General features: G+C 46.3%; 5 protein-coding genes across 5 annotated transcripts; 2 read left to right on the forward strand and 3 right to left on the reverse strand.

Annotated features, from left to right (window-relative positions):
- Nucleotides 1–2,254: 2,254 nt before the first annotated feature.
- Nucleotides 2,255–3,355, forward strand: GGS25DRAFT_481352 (uncharacterized protein). Its single transcript, XM_049260174.1, has 2 exons — nucleotides 2,255–2,776; nucleotides 2,859–3,355. The coding sequence occupies exons 1-2, from the start codon at nucleotides 2,311–2,313 to the stop codon at nucleotides 3,113–3,115; spliced, it is 723 nt and encodes a 240-aa protein (XP_049118857.1). The 5' UTR covers nucleotides 2,255–2,310; the 3' UTR covers nucleotides 3,116–3,355.
- GGS25DRAFT_181584 (anthranilate synthase component 1) lies at nucleotides 3,314–5,451 on the forward strand. The gene is made up of 4 exons (XM_049256631.1): nucleotides 3,314–3,505; nucleotides 3,592–3,609; nucleotides 3,685–5,092; nucleotides 5,153–5,451. The coding sequence occupies exons 2-4, from the start codon at nucleotides 3,598–3,600 to the stop codon at nucleotides 5,272–5,274; spliced, it is 1,542 nt and encodes a 513-aa protein (XP_049118858.1). The 5' UTR covers nucleotides 3,314–3,505; nucleotides 3,592–3,597; the 3' UTR covers nucleotides 5,275–5,451.
- GGS25DRAFT_181524 (uncharacterized protein) lies at nucleotides 5,334–6,693 on the reverse strand. The gene is made up of 3 exons (XM_049256630.1): nucleotides 6,104–6,693; nucleotides 5,742–5,905; nucleotides 5,334–5,665 (listed from the first exon to the last, which is right to left on the reverse strand). The coding sequence occupies exons 1-3, from the start codon at nucleotides 6,291–6,293 to the stop codon at nucleotides 5,537–5,539; spliced, it is 483 nt and encodes a 160-aa protein (XP_049118859.1). The 5' UTR covers nucleotides 6,294–6,693; the 3' UTR covers nucleotides 5,334–5,536.
- Nucleotides 6,694–7,152: 459 nt separating this feature from the next.
- GGS25DRAFT_519389 (MFS general substrate transporter) lies at nucleotides 7,153–9,094 on the reverse strand (the record flags this gene model as incomplete). The annotated part of the gene is made up of 2 exons (XM_049263697.1): nucleotides 7,153–8,614; nucleotides 8,676–9,094. 2 exons carry the CDS (start codon nucleotides 9,092–9,094, stop codon nucleotides 7,153–7,155), a joined length of 1,881 nt encoding a protein of 626 aa, XP_049118860.1.
- A 1,856-nt stretch (nucleotides 9,095–10,950) lies between these two features.
- On the reverse strand, nucleotides 10,951–13,745 carry GGS25DRAFT_481368 (general substrate transporter; the record flags this gene model as incomplete). The annotated part of the gene is made up of 4 exons (XM_049260175.1): nucleotides 13,321–13,745; nucleotides 12,486–13,270; nucleotides 11,958–12,430; nucleotides 10,951–11,774 (listed from the first exon to the last, which is right to left on the reverse strand). Coding segments are annotated over exons 1-4 (1,585 nt in total), but the record flags the coding sequence as incomplete, so codon positions are not given.
- Nucleotides 13,746–13,944: the final 199 nt, after the last annotated feature.

A 13,944-nucleotide genomic window follows, 5' to 3' on the forward strand; every position in this document is an offset into this window, starting at 1 on the left:
ATACAAAAGTCCACCTACCTACTGCTTGATGAGATAAGGAGTCTGTCTCAACAGGTACTCATGCCTGCCGTTTCTTACAGTGAACTTTATACACATAGCAAGTACTACTATTACTTTGTCGTAGGGGCTGCCGAGGTTGTCAATAGTAAGGAGAGGGAAGGGGCATCGCAGTCTACTACTATGTATGCCCCCATCTTTGTAATTACTCACAAAAGTCGAAGTATACATGTAGATGGAAGGGACGTGATTACACTTTCTCAATGTTTCGAGTTGATTACAGGCTACGTAGTACGATAGGTATTACATCATTGATGTAAAAGCCTAGGACAGGAAGCAATGGAGGAGGTCATTTCTCCGTATTCATTTTCAAGAATCTCCCAATACAACCCAAAACACATTTACTTTCCTACTTCTTCTTCTACCAATTCCTTCATCACACCTATCATTTCACATTCAATTCGTACTTATATATTATCATAACATCCTGTCTCTGTTCGAATACCATTGCAACGGACAGCATGGGGGCTCAATCAAACCCCACAAGCTTCAATTCATTCAACTCGACACCATCACTACCTTTTCTACCTAAGACATACTCTAGGTGCATACATATATAACACTCTATTACAACAATACTTTTCCAATGATGGTTTGTGTTACGGGCAAGAGGGGGCATAGGATTGCCTACAGCGTGTCGTGACTTTGCGTACATCTAAACGGTGTCCTAGGGGAGAGGATATCTCTGTAAGTCATGAGATAAAACACTCCCTACCTCCTCAAGGAATCATGGCACGATTATTAATACATCGTTTCAATCAGTTCTACATCCGTGGGAAGAAAGGAAAGAGGTTGATATCCCTAAGCAGCTCAAGATTGTGTTTACAGAACAATTATGTCACAATTAAACTACAATGGCCTGTCCTCATTGTGATGGAGCGATTTATACACATATCTGATAGCTCTGCTCCATTTTCCACATACATCAGGTAAGTGACACAGCTCTCGTTCATTGCTCCAACTATATGTAGCTGTTTCTTTCAAGCCAGTCATAGTCATTTTCATCAATATTCTCAAGCAGGCATGGCAGATATCAGTCCCAACGCGTCAAGTACACTATCTAACATAAGCTCACAGCTGCCTACCGACGCCATTGTGTGTTTGAGAGAAGCGAATCACTCCCCCACCCGGATGACACATCGATGTCCTTAATAAAATGGAAAATCCCTACAATTTTCAGCAGGATGAAGTGTCACCACGAGCTAATTAACAGCCGAGACAGGACATGAAGCAAGTGTCCACAAAACAATTAAGGAACACATCAGAAAGCCTAAAACTCGGCAATAGATGGGATATCATAAAGAGTCCATTCCGTGCTTCTCCTCCACCGAGTGGGAGTTATTGACAAGTGCCCCAGAGGAATGAGGGGGCTCAATACTATCAGTGCAATTACTCAGGTTCATATGATCTTTGCACAAGTGCGACTATTGACATCGAACATTAAAGGCTAAGCCCCTTTATTGTGCCTAGTGATCACTGGACACGAAGCCGACGGCGGATTACACAAAATTATCCTAGGGCTATAAGAACAAAAGCTACGGGACAGGTCCTCCTTTTGAGACGATAAGGCGTACTAGAGCCTATCGAAAACTCTTGGGTACAACTAGACGCCGTTCTTTAGGATAACCCCGGACCCCATCGGCGACGGTTTCGAGCTATAGCTATATGGGCTCGGGCCGTCGCCGTGGGGTTGGGGTTGGTAGCCTTGATATATCAGAAACTAGGCTTGTGGATCCGATTACTAAGCTGTATCCTGTATGTTTAGCGAAAATGACAGCGAAGGACTTGATGGAAGAAGCTGTCATGAGAGCGGACTGGGTCTCCCGTTCAAGGGGCTGTTTCCTCGTTTTACCAGACAGACATTAGCAAGGCGACCCCAGACGCACGGGAAGTAGCGACGGTAATGCAACCAAACGCAATGACTACAGCCCCCCAAGCAACTCGGATGAGCATATCGAATCCCCAAGAGGACGGTGGAAGAGTAAATGCCACTGACGAGACGTAGGCTGCACGGGCAAAGGACAATGTTTGCTTTAACTGCAATAAGAAAGGCGACTGGGCCAAGGAGTGTAGGATGACTAAGCTGTAATTGGGGATAGCGTAAGTGTTTGTGGGAAACCATGTATGTACCTAGGTACTGCACCTGATGTATGATGTAACTAGCAATGAAAAGGACATGACTGGATTATAAAAAGCCTTGTCGTGAATAGTGCCACCAACATCAGATTACTTGCTACCTAATGCGATTTCTCTATGTTCATCGCTTCACTTTGCGAACGTAAGGCAATCGGGACGTTGTTTCGCCAGTACGATACCCAGCCAACATTGATAGCTTCTGTCTTGAATCGCACCAGCATATTGAAAGGAAGCAGTCGAATTAATCATTTGGCTTCAGCCGACCGGGTCACTCTACGAAGTCAATACTTGACCAAGCTCCAAAATCTACCGAGAAGCTTTAGCAGTACTAGAAGATTAACAATGGCATCAGATGAAGATTATATGGCCTTTCTAGACAAGGCAAACAAGGACCCTGGTGAAGGATATGCGAAGCCACAAGGCTTGAGCAAGCATGAGTTCAAGGCGACAGACAATGGTGCACAGGTCCCAGCGGTGATACAGGAAATTACCAAAGATAGCTTTTACACGAGCGACGCAGATGAACCTTTTGTGCCAGTCTACCTTGCTTGGGACGAGAGCGGTAAAGGTCTACCAGATGAAGGTACGTTGGCCATGCATGACCTGTAAATGATAGGTATGCTGAGTGGTATACATGTATCTGTGCTAACCATTGGCACATACAGAGGAGTTTGCATCCTTGATAGGCCACCCAGACCCATCGAATGCGCAGTTGGAGATACAAGACCCGGCGGACTGGGATCCGCAGGGACAGTATAAGGCGATCCTAGATGCAGTGCGCAAGGCAGGCAAGGGTAACGACGTTAGAGTGTACCGGATCTCGAGGGGGGAAGTCAAGGCCGAGTACTGGGTCGTCACTACGGAGGGCAAAGGGGCGGGTGCTAAGCTTGTTGGCGTCAAGGCACTGGCGGTTGAGAGTTGAAGGGTTTTGCCCTCAATTTCTCACTATACACATATGTACAGTAGCAATTCACCATTCGTCTAACCTTACATAGGTACTATGCATGCCGATATTGGCTGATAGTTACTCTCAAGATTGACATTGAATCTGCTCCAATTTAAACATTGAAGCTTCCAACTCGAGGTATACATCTATACATCTCTTAGTTACATATGTACTGTACGAAGTTACCCAGGTAGGTATGCAACTATGTACTATATGCGGGGTAGTTAGCTATCTTTGTATTGGTCCTCCGTCTTAGTAAAGTTTATCGATTGGAAATTGAATAAACCTACATGTACAAGCTGAGTCAACCTTGAACAGCAAAGGGAAGGAACATTGAAGTCCGGAACTGGAAACAAATACATACATGTATGTAGCATTGGCTGTACTTCGTACATTGACTCACAAAGTCATCTTCTTACTTCACACTTACAACTAAACTTGCCCACACATAGGTAATAATGGCACAAGCAGTAAGCATAACCTTGAAGAAATCAATGCGCTCCAACATTTACTAACAAGTCATTTTCTTTTCCTGCTTACTATAGGATGTTGTTCTACCCTCTCTGGACACTGTCCGAGAGATCCTCTCCAACTCACAAGCAGGGCCCAAGAAACCGAATCTCGTTCCATTATACGGCCAGATCTCGGCCGACTTGATTACACCTTCAGCCGCATATCTTAAAGTCTCGGCTCATTCAAAGTCGGACTTTTCATTCCTCTTCGAAAGTGCTGCTACAGAACGTGTAGGCCGATATAGTTTCGTCGGTGCCGGTCCTCGTAAAATCCTCAAAACGGGAGAAGGCCATGGAGAGTCGATAGATCCACTGCCTGTACTTGAAGAGGAGTTATCAAAGCATGTTGTCGCCGACGTACCAGACCTCAGGCTACCACCACTTACTGGTGGTGCGGTTGGCTATGTCGGCTACGACTGCGTGCGGTACTTCGAGCCCAAGACAGCCCGACCTATGAAGGATACTATTCAGATACCGGAGTCGCTTTTCATGTTATTCGATACTATCGTGGCTTTCGATAGATTCTTTGGTGTCATCAAAGTCATCACGTACCTTCACATCCCCGAGAACCTAGATACTCTAGCAGATGAATATAATAAAGCTACCGCAACTATCCAGGACCTCATCGACATCCTCAATTCCCCCGAGATACCTATTCCCGAACAGCAACCCATCAAGCTTGGCCAAGAGTATACATCTAATATCGGCCAGCAAGGTTACGAATCCCATGTAACCGAATTGAAGAAGCACATCGTCGCCGGCGACATCATACAAGCCGTTCCCTCCCAACGATTCGCTCGCCCGACCTCGTTACACCCCTTCAACATTTATCGTCACTTGCGAACAGTAAACCCCTCGCCATACCTCTTCTATATCAACTGCCAAGACTTCCAAATTGTGGGCGCATCACCAGAACTACTGGTAAAGGAGGAAGAGGGACGTATCATCACGCATCCTATTGCGGGTACCGTGAAGCGCGGCAAGACTCCTGAGGACGATGAGCGACTTGCTAGCGAGTTACGAAACTCGCTGAAAGACCGTGCCGAGCACGTCATGTTGGTGGATTTGGCACGTAATGATGTCAACCGAGTCTGTGACCCCTTGACAACTAGAGTGGACCGGTTGATGGTAGTGGAGAAGTTCAGTCATGTTCAGCATCTCGTTTCTCAAGTATCGGGTATTCTACGACCGGGGCAAACGAGGTTCGATGCCTTTCGATCGATATTCCCTGCCGGAACAGTGTCCGGTGCCCCCAAGGTACGAGCGATGGAACTCATCGCTGAACTGGAGAAGGAGAAGAGGGGTGTATATGCGGGAGCCGTAGGTTATTTCGGATACGGGAGCGTAGATAGTAGCGGTAATGAAATACAGGGTGCTATGGACACCTGCATTGCGCTGCGAACTATGCTGGTTAAAGACGGAGTAGCATATCTCCAGGCTGGTAAGGACCCCCCACCAATTTTTTTTGCTTTCCTTTGAAGGGGACTAACAGCTACGATAGGGGGTGGAATTGTTTTCGACTCGGACGAGTATGAAGAATGGGTCGAGACGATGAACAAACTTGGTGCTAACATGCATTGCATTACGTCGGCCGAAAACCTCTACGCAAGAAGACAAAAATAGATACAACTTAATAAAATGAGATCTACAAGTTTACACTATCGTATGCGCTTGCGTTTGTAGCATGTTAATAAAAATTAAAGAAGAAAACGAGGAATGTGGCTGGGTTAGAAGCAGAGAACTTTAAAATGGTATTTCACATCTCGCCTCCTTTTTTTCGCCACGGGAATGTGAGTGACTTATAGGCTACATGTATTGCCAATATATGCGTGTTTTCTCAAGCTTGGGAGGATGATTTTCCTTTCTTAGTAGGTAGGTAGCCACTCTACTTCAACTCCTGGGCGTCCTCGTCCCAAACGTGACCCGACAGGTCGCCCGCGGGCGGGACCTTGTTTACCCCGTCGCCTTTCTTGTACTCTAGCTCGTCGAGGTTGAGGCCGTAGAATGTGCGGGCCTGTTTCGGGTGGTTAGAGAGGCAGGTAGGTAGATACCGGTACATTTTAAAGGGGGGGAAAGGTGGGGAGGCTCACGTTGATGCCGTACGTATGCTCCTTGAAAACAGACTCGAAGTCGATGCCTAGACTGGCGCCGCACTTGGGGCAGAACATCTGGTCCTTCTGCTTCGTGTTGAAGCGGTAGCTGGCGCACCGCTCGCGGCTGTTGTTGTGCCATGCTACGTCTTTGGCTTTGGGGTCTGTGTAGATGGGTAGGTATGTATAAGCCTAGCTGGTCCATCTATGCTTCCTTCCCTGGACAGGTAGATAGTAGGTGGATTTTCTACCACTCTGACCCCTTTATTTCGTTGGGTTTATGGATCACCGTAGGGGTGATAAAGTATATATATATACATACAAGGGGGGAAGGGGGAAAAGGGGGGTGGGGTTTAACTTACACACAAGCAGGTATCCCAGGTGGGAGCAGACAGAGCAGTTGCAGTTCAGCACCTTGTACACGGGAAACGGCGGCGACAGCGTGACAGAGAACTTGATGTAGCCGCAGTGGCAGCCGGCTTCGTAGGTGCCGCTTTGCTTCCGCTCCTCTTTCTTCCCACCGTCGTTTGAAGCTGTAGTAGTAGTATTCATATCTTCCCCCCCCCCTTGAATTTTTATGGTTTCTCCGTATATGTTTTGTTCGTTCTGGAAGTTATTAGCGGAAGCTTTTTTTTTTTCGGCTGTTCGGCTCCTTGATAAGCAGATAGCCAGCGTTCCGAGGTTTGTTATTGCAAGTCACATACTAGTTATTGAGCAATCATAATATCACATCCAAACGTAGAGGGGAGGGAAGGGGGGCATTCTTTTATCCTCAAGAATTCTCGCTGATACCTTATCCATAGCCTTTACTACTAGGTATGCAGAAGCCCCAACTTAAGACTATATGTACATGACTCCCCCAACTTTCATATGTAACTAGGCACCTGTTAGCCTGCATACAGGGCTGTGGCGTAGATGCGAGCGGGATGAGTGGGGAAAGCTAGGCTTCCTCACGCCCTTGTGTCTTATGTATGATTTACGATCCTCTTCAGCTTCTACATATGCAGAGGGGGACAGGGATAGGGGTCCATAGCCCTATAGTGATAAGGGTGCATCTGGACGTATGGGAAGACTTGAGAGGATTATTAATCGACTGAAATAATATTGATATAACATCCACAACAACGTGAACGCTTACAAATGGATCGATAAATGACGAAGGTGGTTTCTAGCATAAATGTTTCTGATAGATATAATAATATTAATGTGTAGAGGGTATCTAAAATGGCTGTAGCTGTGTACAGTATACCCGCCCATGTCGCTGATATCACGTTGCTCGTATAAATAAATCCCCTGATTTTTTGTCTACGTCTAAAACCCAACCAAACCCAACCATTCGCAACACCCACTCAAGATTCTCAGTCCTTTCCAGATAGGGAAAGGCAAAACAATATTCGTATGCTCATAATGTTTAAATCTTTTCCGACTCAACATCCCTTCTGGGGACGTTAGAGGCAGCGGCGTGATCCACCGGACTATCGCCTTCCACTGCGGTGTCATCACTAGTCTTAGCCGCGGCGGAAAGTCCTGGAGTATTACCCGACATCATTGGAGCGAATTGGCTCCTTTGCCGAATCTTAGCACCGTACATGTAAAACAAGACCGGGATTGGCACGAGGGCTGCTGCTACACAACCTAACAACGTAGAAGCCCATTGGATGCCCATTCCGTTGAACATATACGTAGCAAACAACGGGAATCCAGCACCACAGAGTGATCGAAGGAAGGTGTTGCCCGCGATGGCTGAAGCGGCGAACATGAGGTAAGCATCGACAAGGTAATTTAGGGCCTGGAGGAAAATGCCCATGAGACCGAAACCAGTCATAAGACCTGAAGCAGCTGGCACAATCCAATGAACATCGGATCGATAACCTGACCAACCAAACCAGAAGATACCACCAGTGAAGGACACACCACCGGCGATCACAATGGGGAGACGCCATTCCGGGATGGGTACACCACCATTGGCGGCGAGCTTACGCTGATACCGAGGTTGGTCGAGTAGCACTACAGTGCCTGCTACGAGCTGTCCAAGGATCATTCCAAAGAAAGCCAGACCTGATTGACCCGAGTTGAAGTGATGAACTCCCATGAAGACAATGGGATAAGCTGTGAGGAATAGATAGAGTAATCCATAAATGAAGGCCATGTATATGGATAGGAGGGTGATGATGGGTTCGGTAAATAGAAGTCGCATGGGACGAAGGAAATTCTTCTGGACTAATTCCTTGAAATCAACCTCAATCTCTTCTTGTTTGGCATGAATACCCCAATTCCTAGTGCGGCGACGTAACTCAGCCGCTTTCTCGATCAGGATTACAGGAGGGTAGGTCTCGCGCAAAAAGAATAGGTCGAGGGCAAATGCGACGAAGCCCATAATGCTTATGAGGTACATAGTCCAACGCCACCCTAGGTATGACTGAACGATGAATCCTCCTATAAAAGGGGCCAGCAGTGGTCCGGAGAAAACTGCCATGGAGAAAATGGTGATAGCGACACCTCGAGTCGCGTTGTTGAACATATCCGAGAATATAGCAGCGACGACAGCTAGCGGGCAAGCGCCACAGAAACCGGCAAAGAAGCGACATATGAGTAGAGTTTGTAAATCCTTTGCCACAGCACATGCGATAGAGAAGACCGAGAATCCGAACATGGCTATCACGACAGGTAAACGTCGCCCCTTTAATTCGGATAATGGTGCCCAGAATGTCGGACCGGTTGCGAAACCAACGACGAAGAGGGATACGCCCAAGATACCGACTTCCGTACTGACACCAAATTCCGCGGCGACGGCCGGGGTTGCGGCCGAGAAGATGCTAGATGCGAAAGCAGAAGTCATAGTAGTATAACCAAGCATGGCAGCTGTGAGAAGCCTACGAAATTCCGAGTTAGTCAAATAGTAACAATGACACCCCACTGACATGATTAACTTACTTCTTCTTTAGTGACCAATTTTGCGCGTGGTATGGATCATCGGGTCCATCAAACTCGACGACATATTCCTCTTGATCCGGCAAAGGTGGCGGAAATGGTTTACCGGCACCGAAGGCAGGTAATGGTTTTCTGGAATCTCGACTCCTAACACTTCGTCCGACAGTTGCGTCATGTTGACTTCGGGCAGTATTGATTCGGCTGAGTTCGGTAGGATGTCTTTCGAGGTCCCGCGACGTGGGAATGCGACTCATAGTTCCTATGTTTCGCCGCACGGCGACTTCGCTAGAAGATGTTGATACGGAAGAAGCCGAGATAATTCGTTCGACTTCATTACTGGCACGGTGAGGTCGTTGAGTGGGAGAAGCCGGTTGCCGAGCATCCTCCTCAGCTCGAATGAGCTCACGATCCACCTCGTTCATGGTGATATTATGATGCCCTTTTCAATGTTTTCCTAAATTCGATTCGATATTTCTGACTCAAGGTATCGAAGTATAAGAGGTCGTCACTGGACGTCTTGTCTATGTGATGTATTGAAAGTCCAGGTTATTGGTGGATGAGTGGTATAGAAGATAGAAGTGAAATTATACCGTGAGGTACAGTTAGTTATATCCAGAGAGAATATAACAACAGTGAATAATCACACAGAATAATTTTGAAGACAAGGAATAAATAATAATAAAATTCTTAAAACCCACTTGATTGACACCAAGACTTCCTTTAATAAAAGGTCCTCCGGTAGAGGCGACTCAACGAAAGGGTTTCGGCATTCGCTCTTTACTATTAGGCAAGTATAATAAATCGGGTCTAGTTACTTAGACGCGACCGACCTACCAACCTGCCATGTATGTATACATACCTTGAAGCTCTACACTAGCTTCAATGACGAAGGGACCTTTTGGCCAGGGACATCGAAGATTTCCACAGGGGAATCTCCCGAAATGGTAGCCGGTCTTTCGGCTAAGCGAACTATCATTGGGCTAAGAGGCCAAGGTTTTTGGCTAGGGCTGTAAATTGTACCTGTCTACCTGTCTGCTATGCGGCGTACGGGGAGTAGCCCGGGTTAGTTATGGCCCTTACGGGTCGTTGTATGCAACCGGCCGCATTCTTAGGAAAGCTTGACCATTCCAGATTCCAGAAAGTGCGCGAAAGGGTCCCGAGGCTATTATTATGACACCACGACGTAACGGGTACGACTATGCATGATTAACGTACTATGTATGGAATTTATAAGCATTGACCGACTGACTCTTGTTCATCTCCATATAAATATTACCTAGGCACTATTAATTTTCTTTGACTTGGGATTGAGAAGATTGAAGCTTTCCATACATACCTACTCTACACACCTACCGAGGTATGTTAATTTACATAGGTTGTACAGGTTTGCTGAGTAGACGGCCCTTTTTCAATGAGGATTGTTATCAGCCATACAAGTTTATTTCCGTACATGTATTGAGGCGCAAGAATAGAGAGAAGAGGGAAGAAAATTCTAGTGTAGAGAGCGGATAGGGGTGCCGAGGTGGAAATTTTGTTCAAGGAAGGAGGGTGACCACTGACAATGCTATGATGGTGGGGCCTAACTGCTAGGTAACTACATAGTTAGTATCTAAGATCTTTCTGTCTGAAGTCAAGAGTACTGCGCTAGTTCCACTTAATTGTGTTTAATGTTACATGTACAAACGCTAACACAATGCATGGATACCTGGTAAACATGAAGACTTTTAAACGGTAGAGATTTAGGATTGGCTTATTATGCGTGACGCCCGCTCAATTAGGTTAGAGTTAGCCGTTCCCAGCTTGAAACGGGGATAGAACGGGGACGGTATGTACGGGTTTTAATTTAATCTTATCTCCAAACAGAATGTTTCAATGTTTTAAAATATTCTTTCTGCATGACATAATCAGCCTCGGCTTGCCACTTGCCAAGGTAGGGAAAATACGAAAAAAAATTATTAATAGCAAACTTCTAATACTATGCCGTACTGACCCGACCATTTTGTGGCAAGGTGTAACGGTGACGAGTGATGTATTTCTACTTTAAGAACTTCCAAGGTTAAGAACTAACCTACATAGGCATGTATATGCAAAGATATCGTAGATATCGTAGATATCGCCGGCAAACATGCTCAACGACCTACCAGTCCTACCACGACATATGGATCCTAATTACTAGACAGGTACCTATGTACAAAGAGCCTTGAAAGTTACCTATGCAGATGCATTGTAGATCAGCTTTCCTACACGTCAAATATACGTAGGCAGGTAGTTTATTTACCCGGCTTTCTCGTTGACATCCGCGCTGCAAGCATCCGTACGGTGGGTCCCAGGCATGTACGCAACTCAAGCCACCGCTACAACGCTCCACAGCTCCCCGCAACGTTATAGAAATTGAATGATTCGTTGGGCCTAGACGGTGTTCTAAGAGTCAATCTAGTATCTATTTTGAAATTATACGACCTAACTGATAGGAGCCTAACTACTAAATACTTGCCTACTCGCATGGAAGAACGAGAAAAGAAAAGAAACAACCCCCGATCGGTGAGTTATGTAATGGTGGATCCGGATTGTTGCGAATCCCGATCCTTAGCTAACGACAGCTTGAGTCGATCCCGCGTGAGCAGCGGTGAATTCGGTCTTTAAACCCGACCTTCTGACCCACCAACATCTTCGTGAGAAAATTGACGGTGGCTGTGATGATATATAATACCTAATTAGTACCTAAGCACTACTCAATAGTGGCAGAATGATACTACCAGTATTAGGTAGCTTCCCAGAGGTTATTTATACGATATCCCCAAAACGGAGAGGCCGGCCGATATAAGCTTAAGTCAGCCGCCTACGTTTCAAATATCAGTCTCGGGTCACTCGGCCATGGTATTCAAGTCATTTGACTCTTGAAATATCGTCCTTTTCTACGTATGAGGTCGGACAGTGTAGTAGTGTGATTATTTCACACCCCAACCATTCTCTAACAAGCAAGTAGCTTCTTCAAGAGTTAATCCTGCTGTCTCGGGATATATCTTCCAGATAGCGAACCAGCCAAACGCGCAGACAAGACCATATAAGCTGAATGTCACTGACGGGGACATCAATTCCATCCTGTTGATTGTTAGTTTCTGTAGCGGAGTGTGGAGTGTGGGGATACCGTTATATAGTAACAGGCGATCACTTACTGCATTCTAGTTAGTCCATGTTCAGATTATAAGATGAGGGTAGAGGATAGGCACACAAAATCAAGGAAATGTTGATAATTTCACATAGTACAGGAAGATCTCACTTACCAAGGGCAAAAATGTCAGCCCAACGATGAAATTGGCTATCCAATTTGTTGCTGTCGCTAGTCCACTGCCTAGCGATCGTACCCCAAGTGGAAACAGCTCACTTTGCATCCAGGGAACGTTGCCGAGGCCTAAAGCATAGGAAGCCACATAGATCATGATGCTTATCAGAATGATAACTGCCGCGTTTTGTGATGATGGAGAAGACATATCGTCGGTTGCAGGCACATGATCCCCTAAACTAGCATCTCCGGATGGCAGCTTAATCGAACTAAAGCCGAATGCTGCAAGTAAAAGGCCACATACCATGAAGGGTATCGAATATAGTAATATTCTTCTTCGACCAATTTGGTCGATTAAGAACAGCGCAAGCACGGTGAACACAAAATTTGTGGCAGCGACGGTAAGTGATGTGAGTGTCGGTATCGGGAATCCTAGCATGGTAAAAATCGTCGCAGAGAAATACATCAACGAATTCTATCAATGTAAGCCAGGCCGGAATCCCTAGCGTGGAAGGAGTCAAATTACTTACGAAACCACAAAGTTGCTGTAACCCCTGTAGTAGGCACGCGATGATTAGAGCCCGTCGATTTCTCGGTACTGAGAGAAGCTCATGCCAGCCTTGGAATCGGTGCTTGCCCCCGTTATCAGTCAATTCGGCACGGCCTTGCTCCTCTCGGATCTCCCTCTCAATTCCCTTCACCACGCTATCGACTAAGCGGTAGGAAGTTTTATCGGACCCTAGTGTCTTCTGAACAATCCGACCGGCTTCTGTAGATCTCCCAGCTTTGACTAGCCAACGTGGAGTCTCGGGCATGAACAGAATAAGTGCGCATTGCAGAGCAGCTGGCAGGGCACCCAGACCGACCATCCATCTCCATCCAGTAGACGGATCTCCGTGTTCGGCGAAGATCCAACCGATCACGTATGCCACCACTTGGCCCAAGGTAATCGACAAGACGTTCATCGTGATAAGTCTACCACGGTAGGTAGGTGGGGCGAGCTCGGCAATGTACAAAGGCGTGACGAAGCTCGCGGCGCCCACAGCAATTCCCACGATCGACCTCCCGAGCACCATGTTAGATACAGAGTAGCTTAGAGCCTGTACCACAGCACCGAGCACAAATAGCAAGTCCGATAGTAATATGACGGGCTTTCGACCGAAGAAATCGGCGAGGACGGAGGAAATTGGGGAGGCGGCGAGAGCAAATAGAGAAGTGCAAGAGGTAATGACAGACTTGTCAAGGGAAGTCAATGCCCGCCCCGAGAGTGAGGTGCCTACCGAAACCAGTGTAGCGGAAATAACTCCAGTGTCATCTTCTCAGCTGTTAGTAGTTGGGTGGGATACTCGGGAGTGTCATACTTGCATCCGAACAAAAGCCCGCTAATGCCGGCAGACAAAGTTAAGAGCCAGATGAAAAGGCCCGGACGGCCGGCGGGCCATTCAATGACCGTGTCTTCGGCATCTGAGATTTCAGATTGGGTGTCATCTGCCGTATCATCTTCCTGATGTGATATCAGGGGCGTGTCCACCGCATTTGCCATACTGAAATACTAACCTGACTGATAGGACCATGAGTCGTTGGGGTATTAAATCGGCCTCGCTATGTCAGTAGGTTATTATTACAGGCATCGAAGTTTTCCTGGGGACAATGATATTTATAATAATATATCTCTCAGTCGAGCAGTAAAGCGGCATAAAATAATTATATTAATATAATGATGTAGTTAAACAAAGCCAGCCGCATGTGCATGACATACATATGCCCCTGAGCCGCGAACGAAGGTTAGTGGAGTCGGGATTAGGTGGGATTGGGTTCCGGCTGGTCGGGACTTAAATAAGATGCTTATGAGTTGCATATATGGATATACTGGTTAATATGATAATATGATAATATCTGTAGGTATTTATTTGCATAATATGCATTATATGCATTAATCCGGAGATGATATATTTGGTATATCTCTAATAGTTTTAAGAACTGATTCCT

This window comes from Hypoxylon fragiforme (assembly GCF_022984875.1).
Source record: "Hypoxylon fragiforme strain CBS 206.31 chromosome Unknown GGS25scaffold_3, whole genome shotgun sequence".
Lineage (NCBI taxonomy): Eukaryota > Fungi > Ascomycota > Sordariomycetes > Xylariales > Hypoxylaceae > Hypoxylon > Hypoxylon fragiforme.

Excerpts from the sequence above, each read along its gene's own strand:
- GGS25DRAFT_481352 (XM_049260174.1), top strand. The coding sequence starts at position 2,311 with ATGTTCATCGCTTCACTTTGCGAACGTAAGGCAATCGGGACGTTGTTT. Across the intron at positions 2,777-2,858 it reads TAAAGGTCTACCAGATGAAG|AGGAGTTTGCATCCTTGATA; the intron begins GTACGTTGGCCA and ends TGGCACATACAG.
- GGS25DRAFT_181584 (XM_049256631.1), top strand. Across the intron at positions 5,093-5,152 it reads AGTAGCATATCTCCAGGCTG|GGGGTGGAATTGTTTTCGAC; the intron begins GTAAGGACCCCC and ends CAGCTACGATAG.
- GGS25DRAFT_181524 (XM_049256630.1), bottom strand. The coding sequence starts at position 6,293 with ATGAATACTACTACTACAGCTTCAAACGACGGTGGGAAGAAAGAGGAG. Across the intron at positions 5,906-6,103 it reads CCTGGGATACCTGCTTGTGT|ACCCCAAAGCCAAAGACGTA; the intron begins GTAAGTTAAACC and ends CCATCTACACAG. Across the intron at positions 5,666-5,741 it reads AGCATACGTACGGCATCAAC|GCCCGCACATTCTACGGCCT; the intron begins GTGAGCCTCCCC and ends CACCCGAAACAG.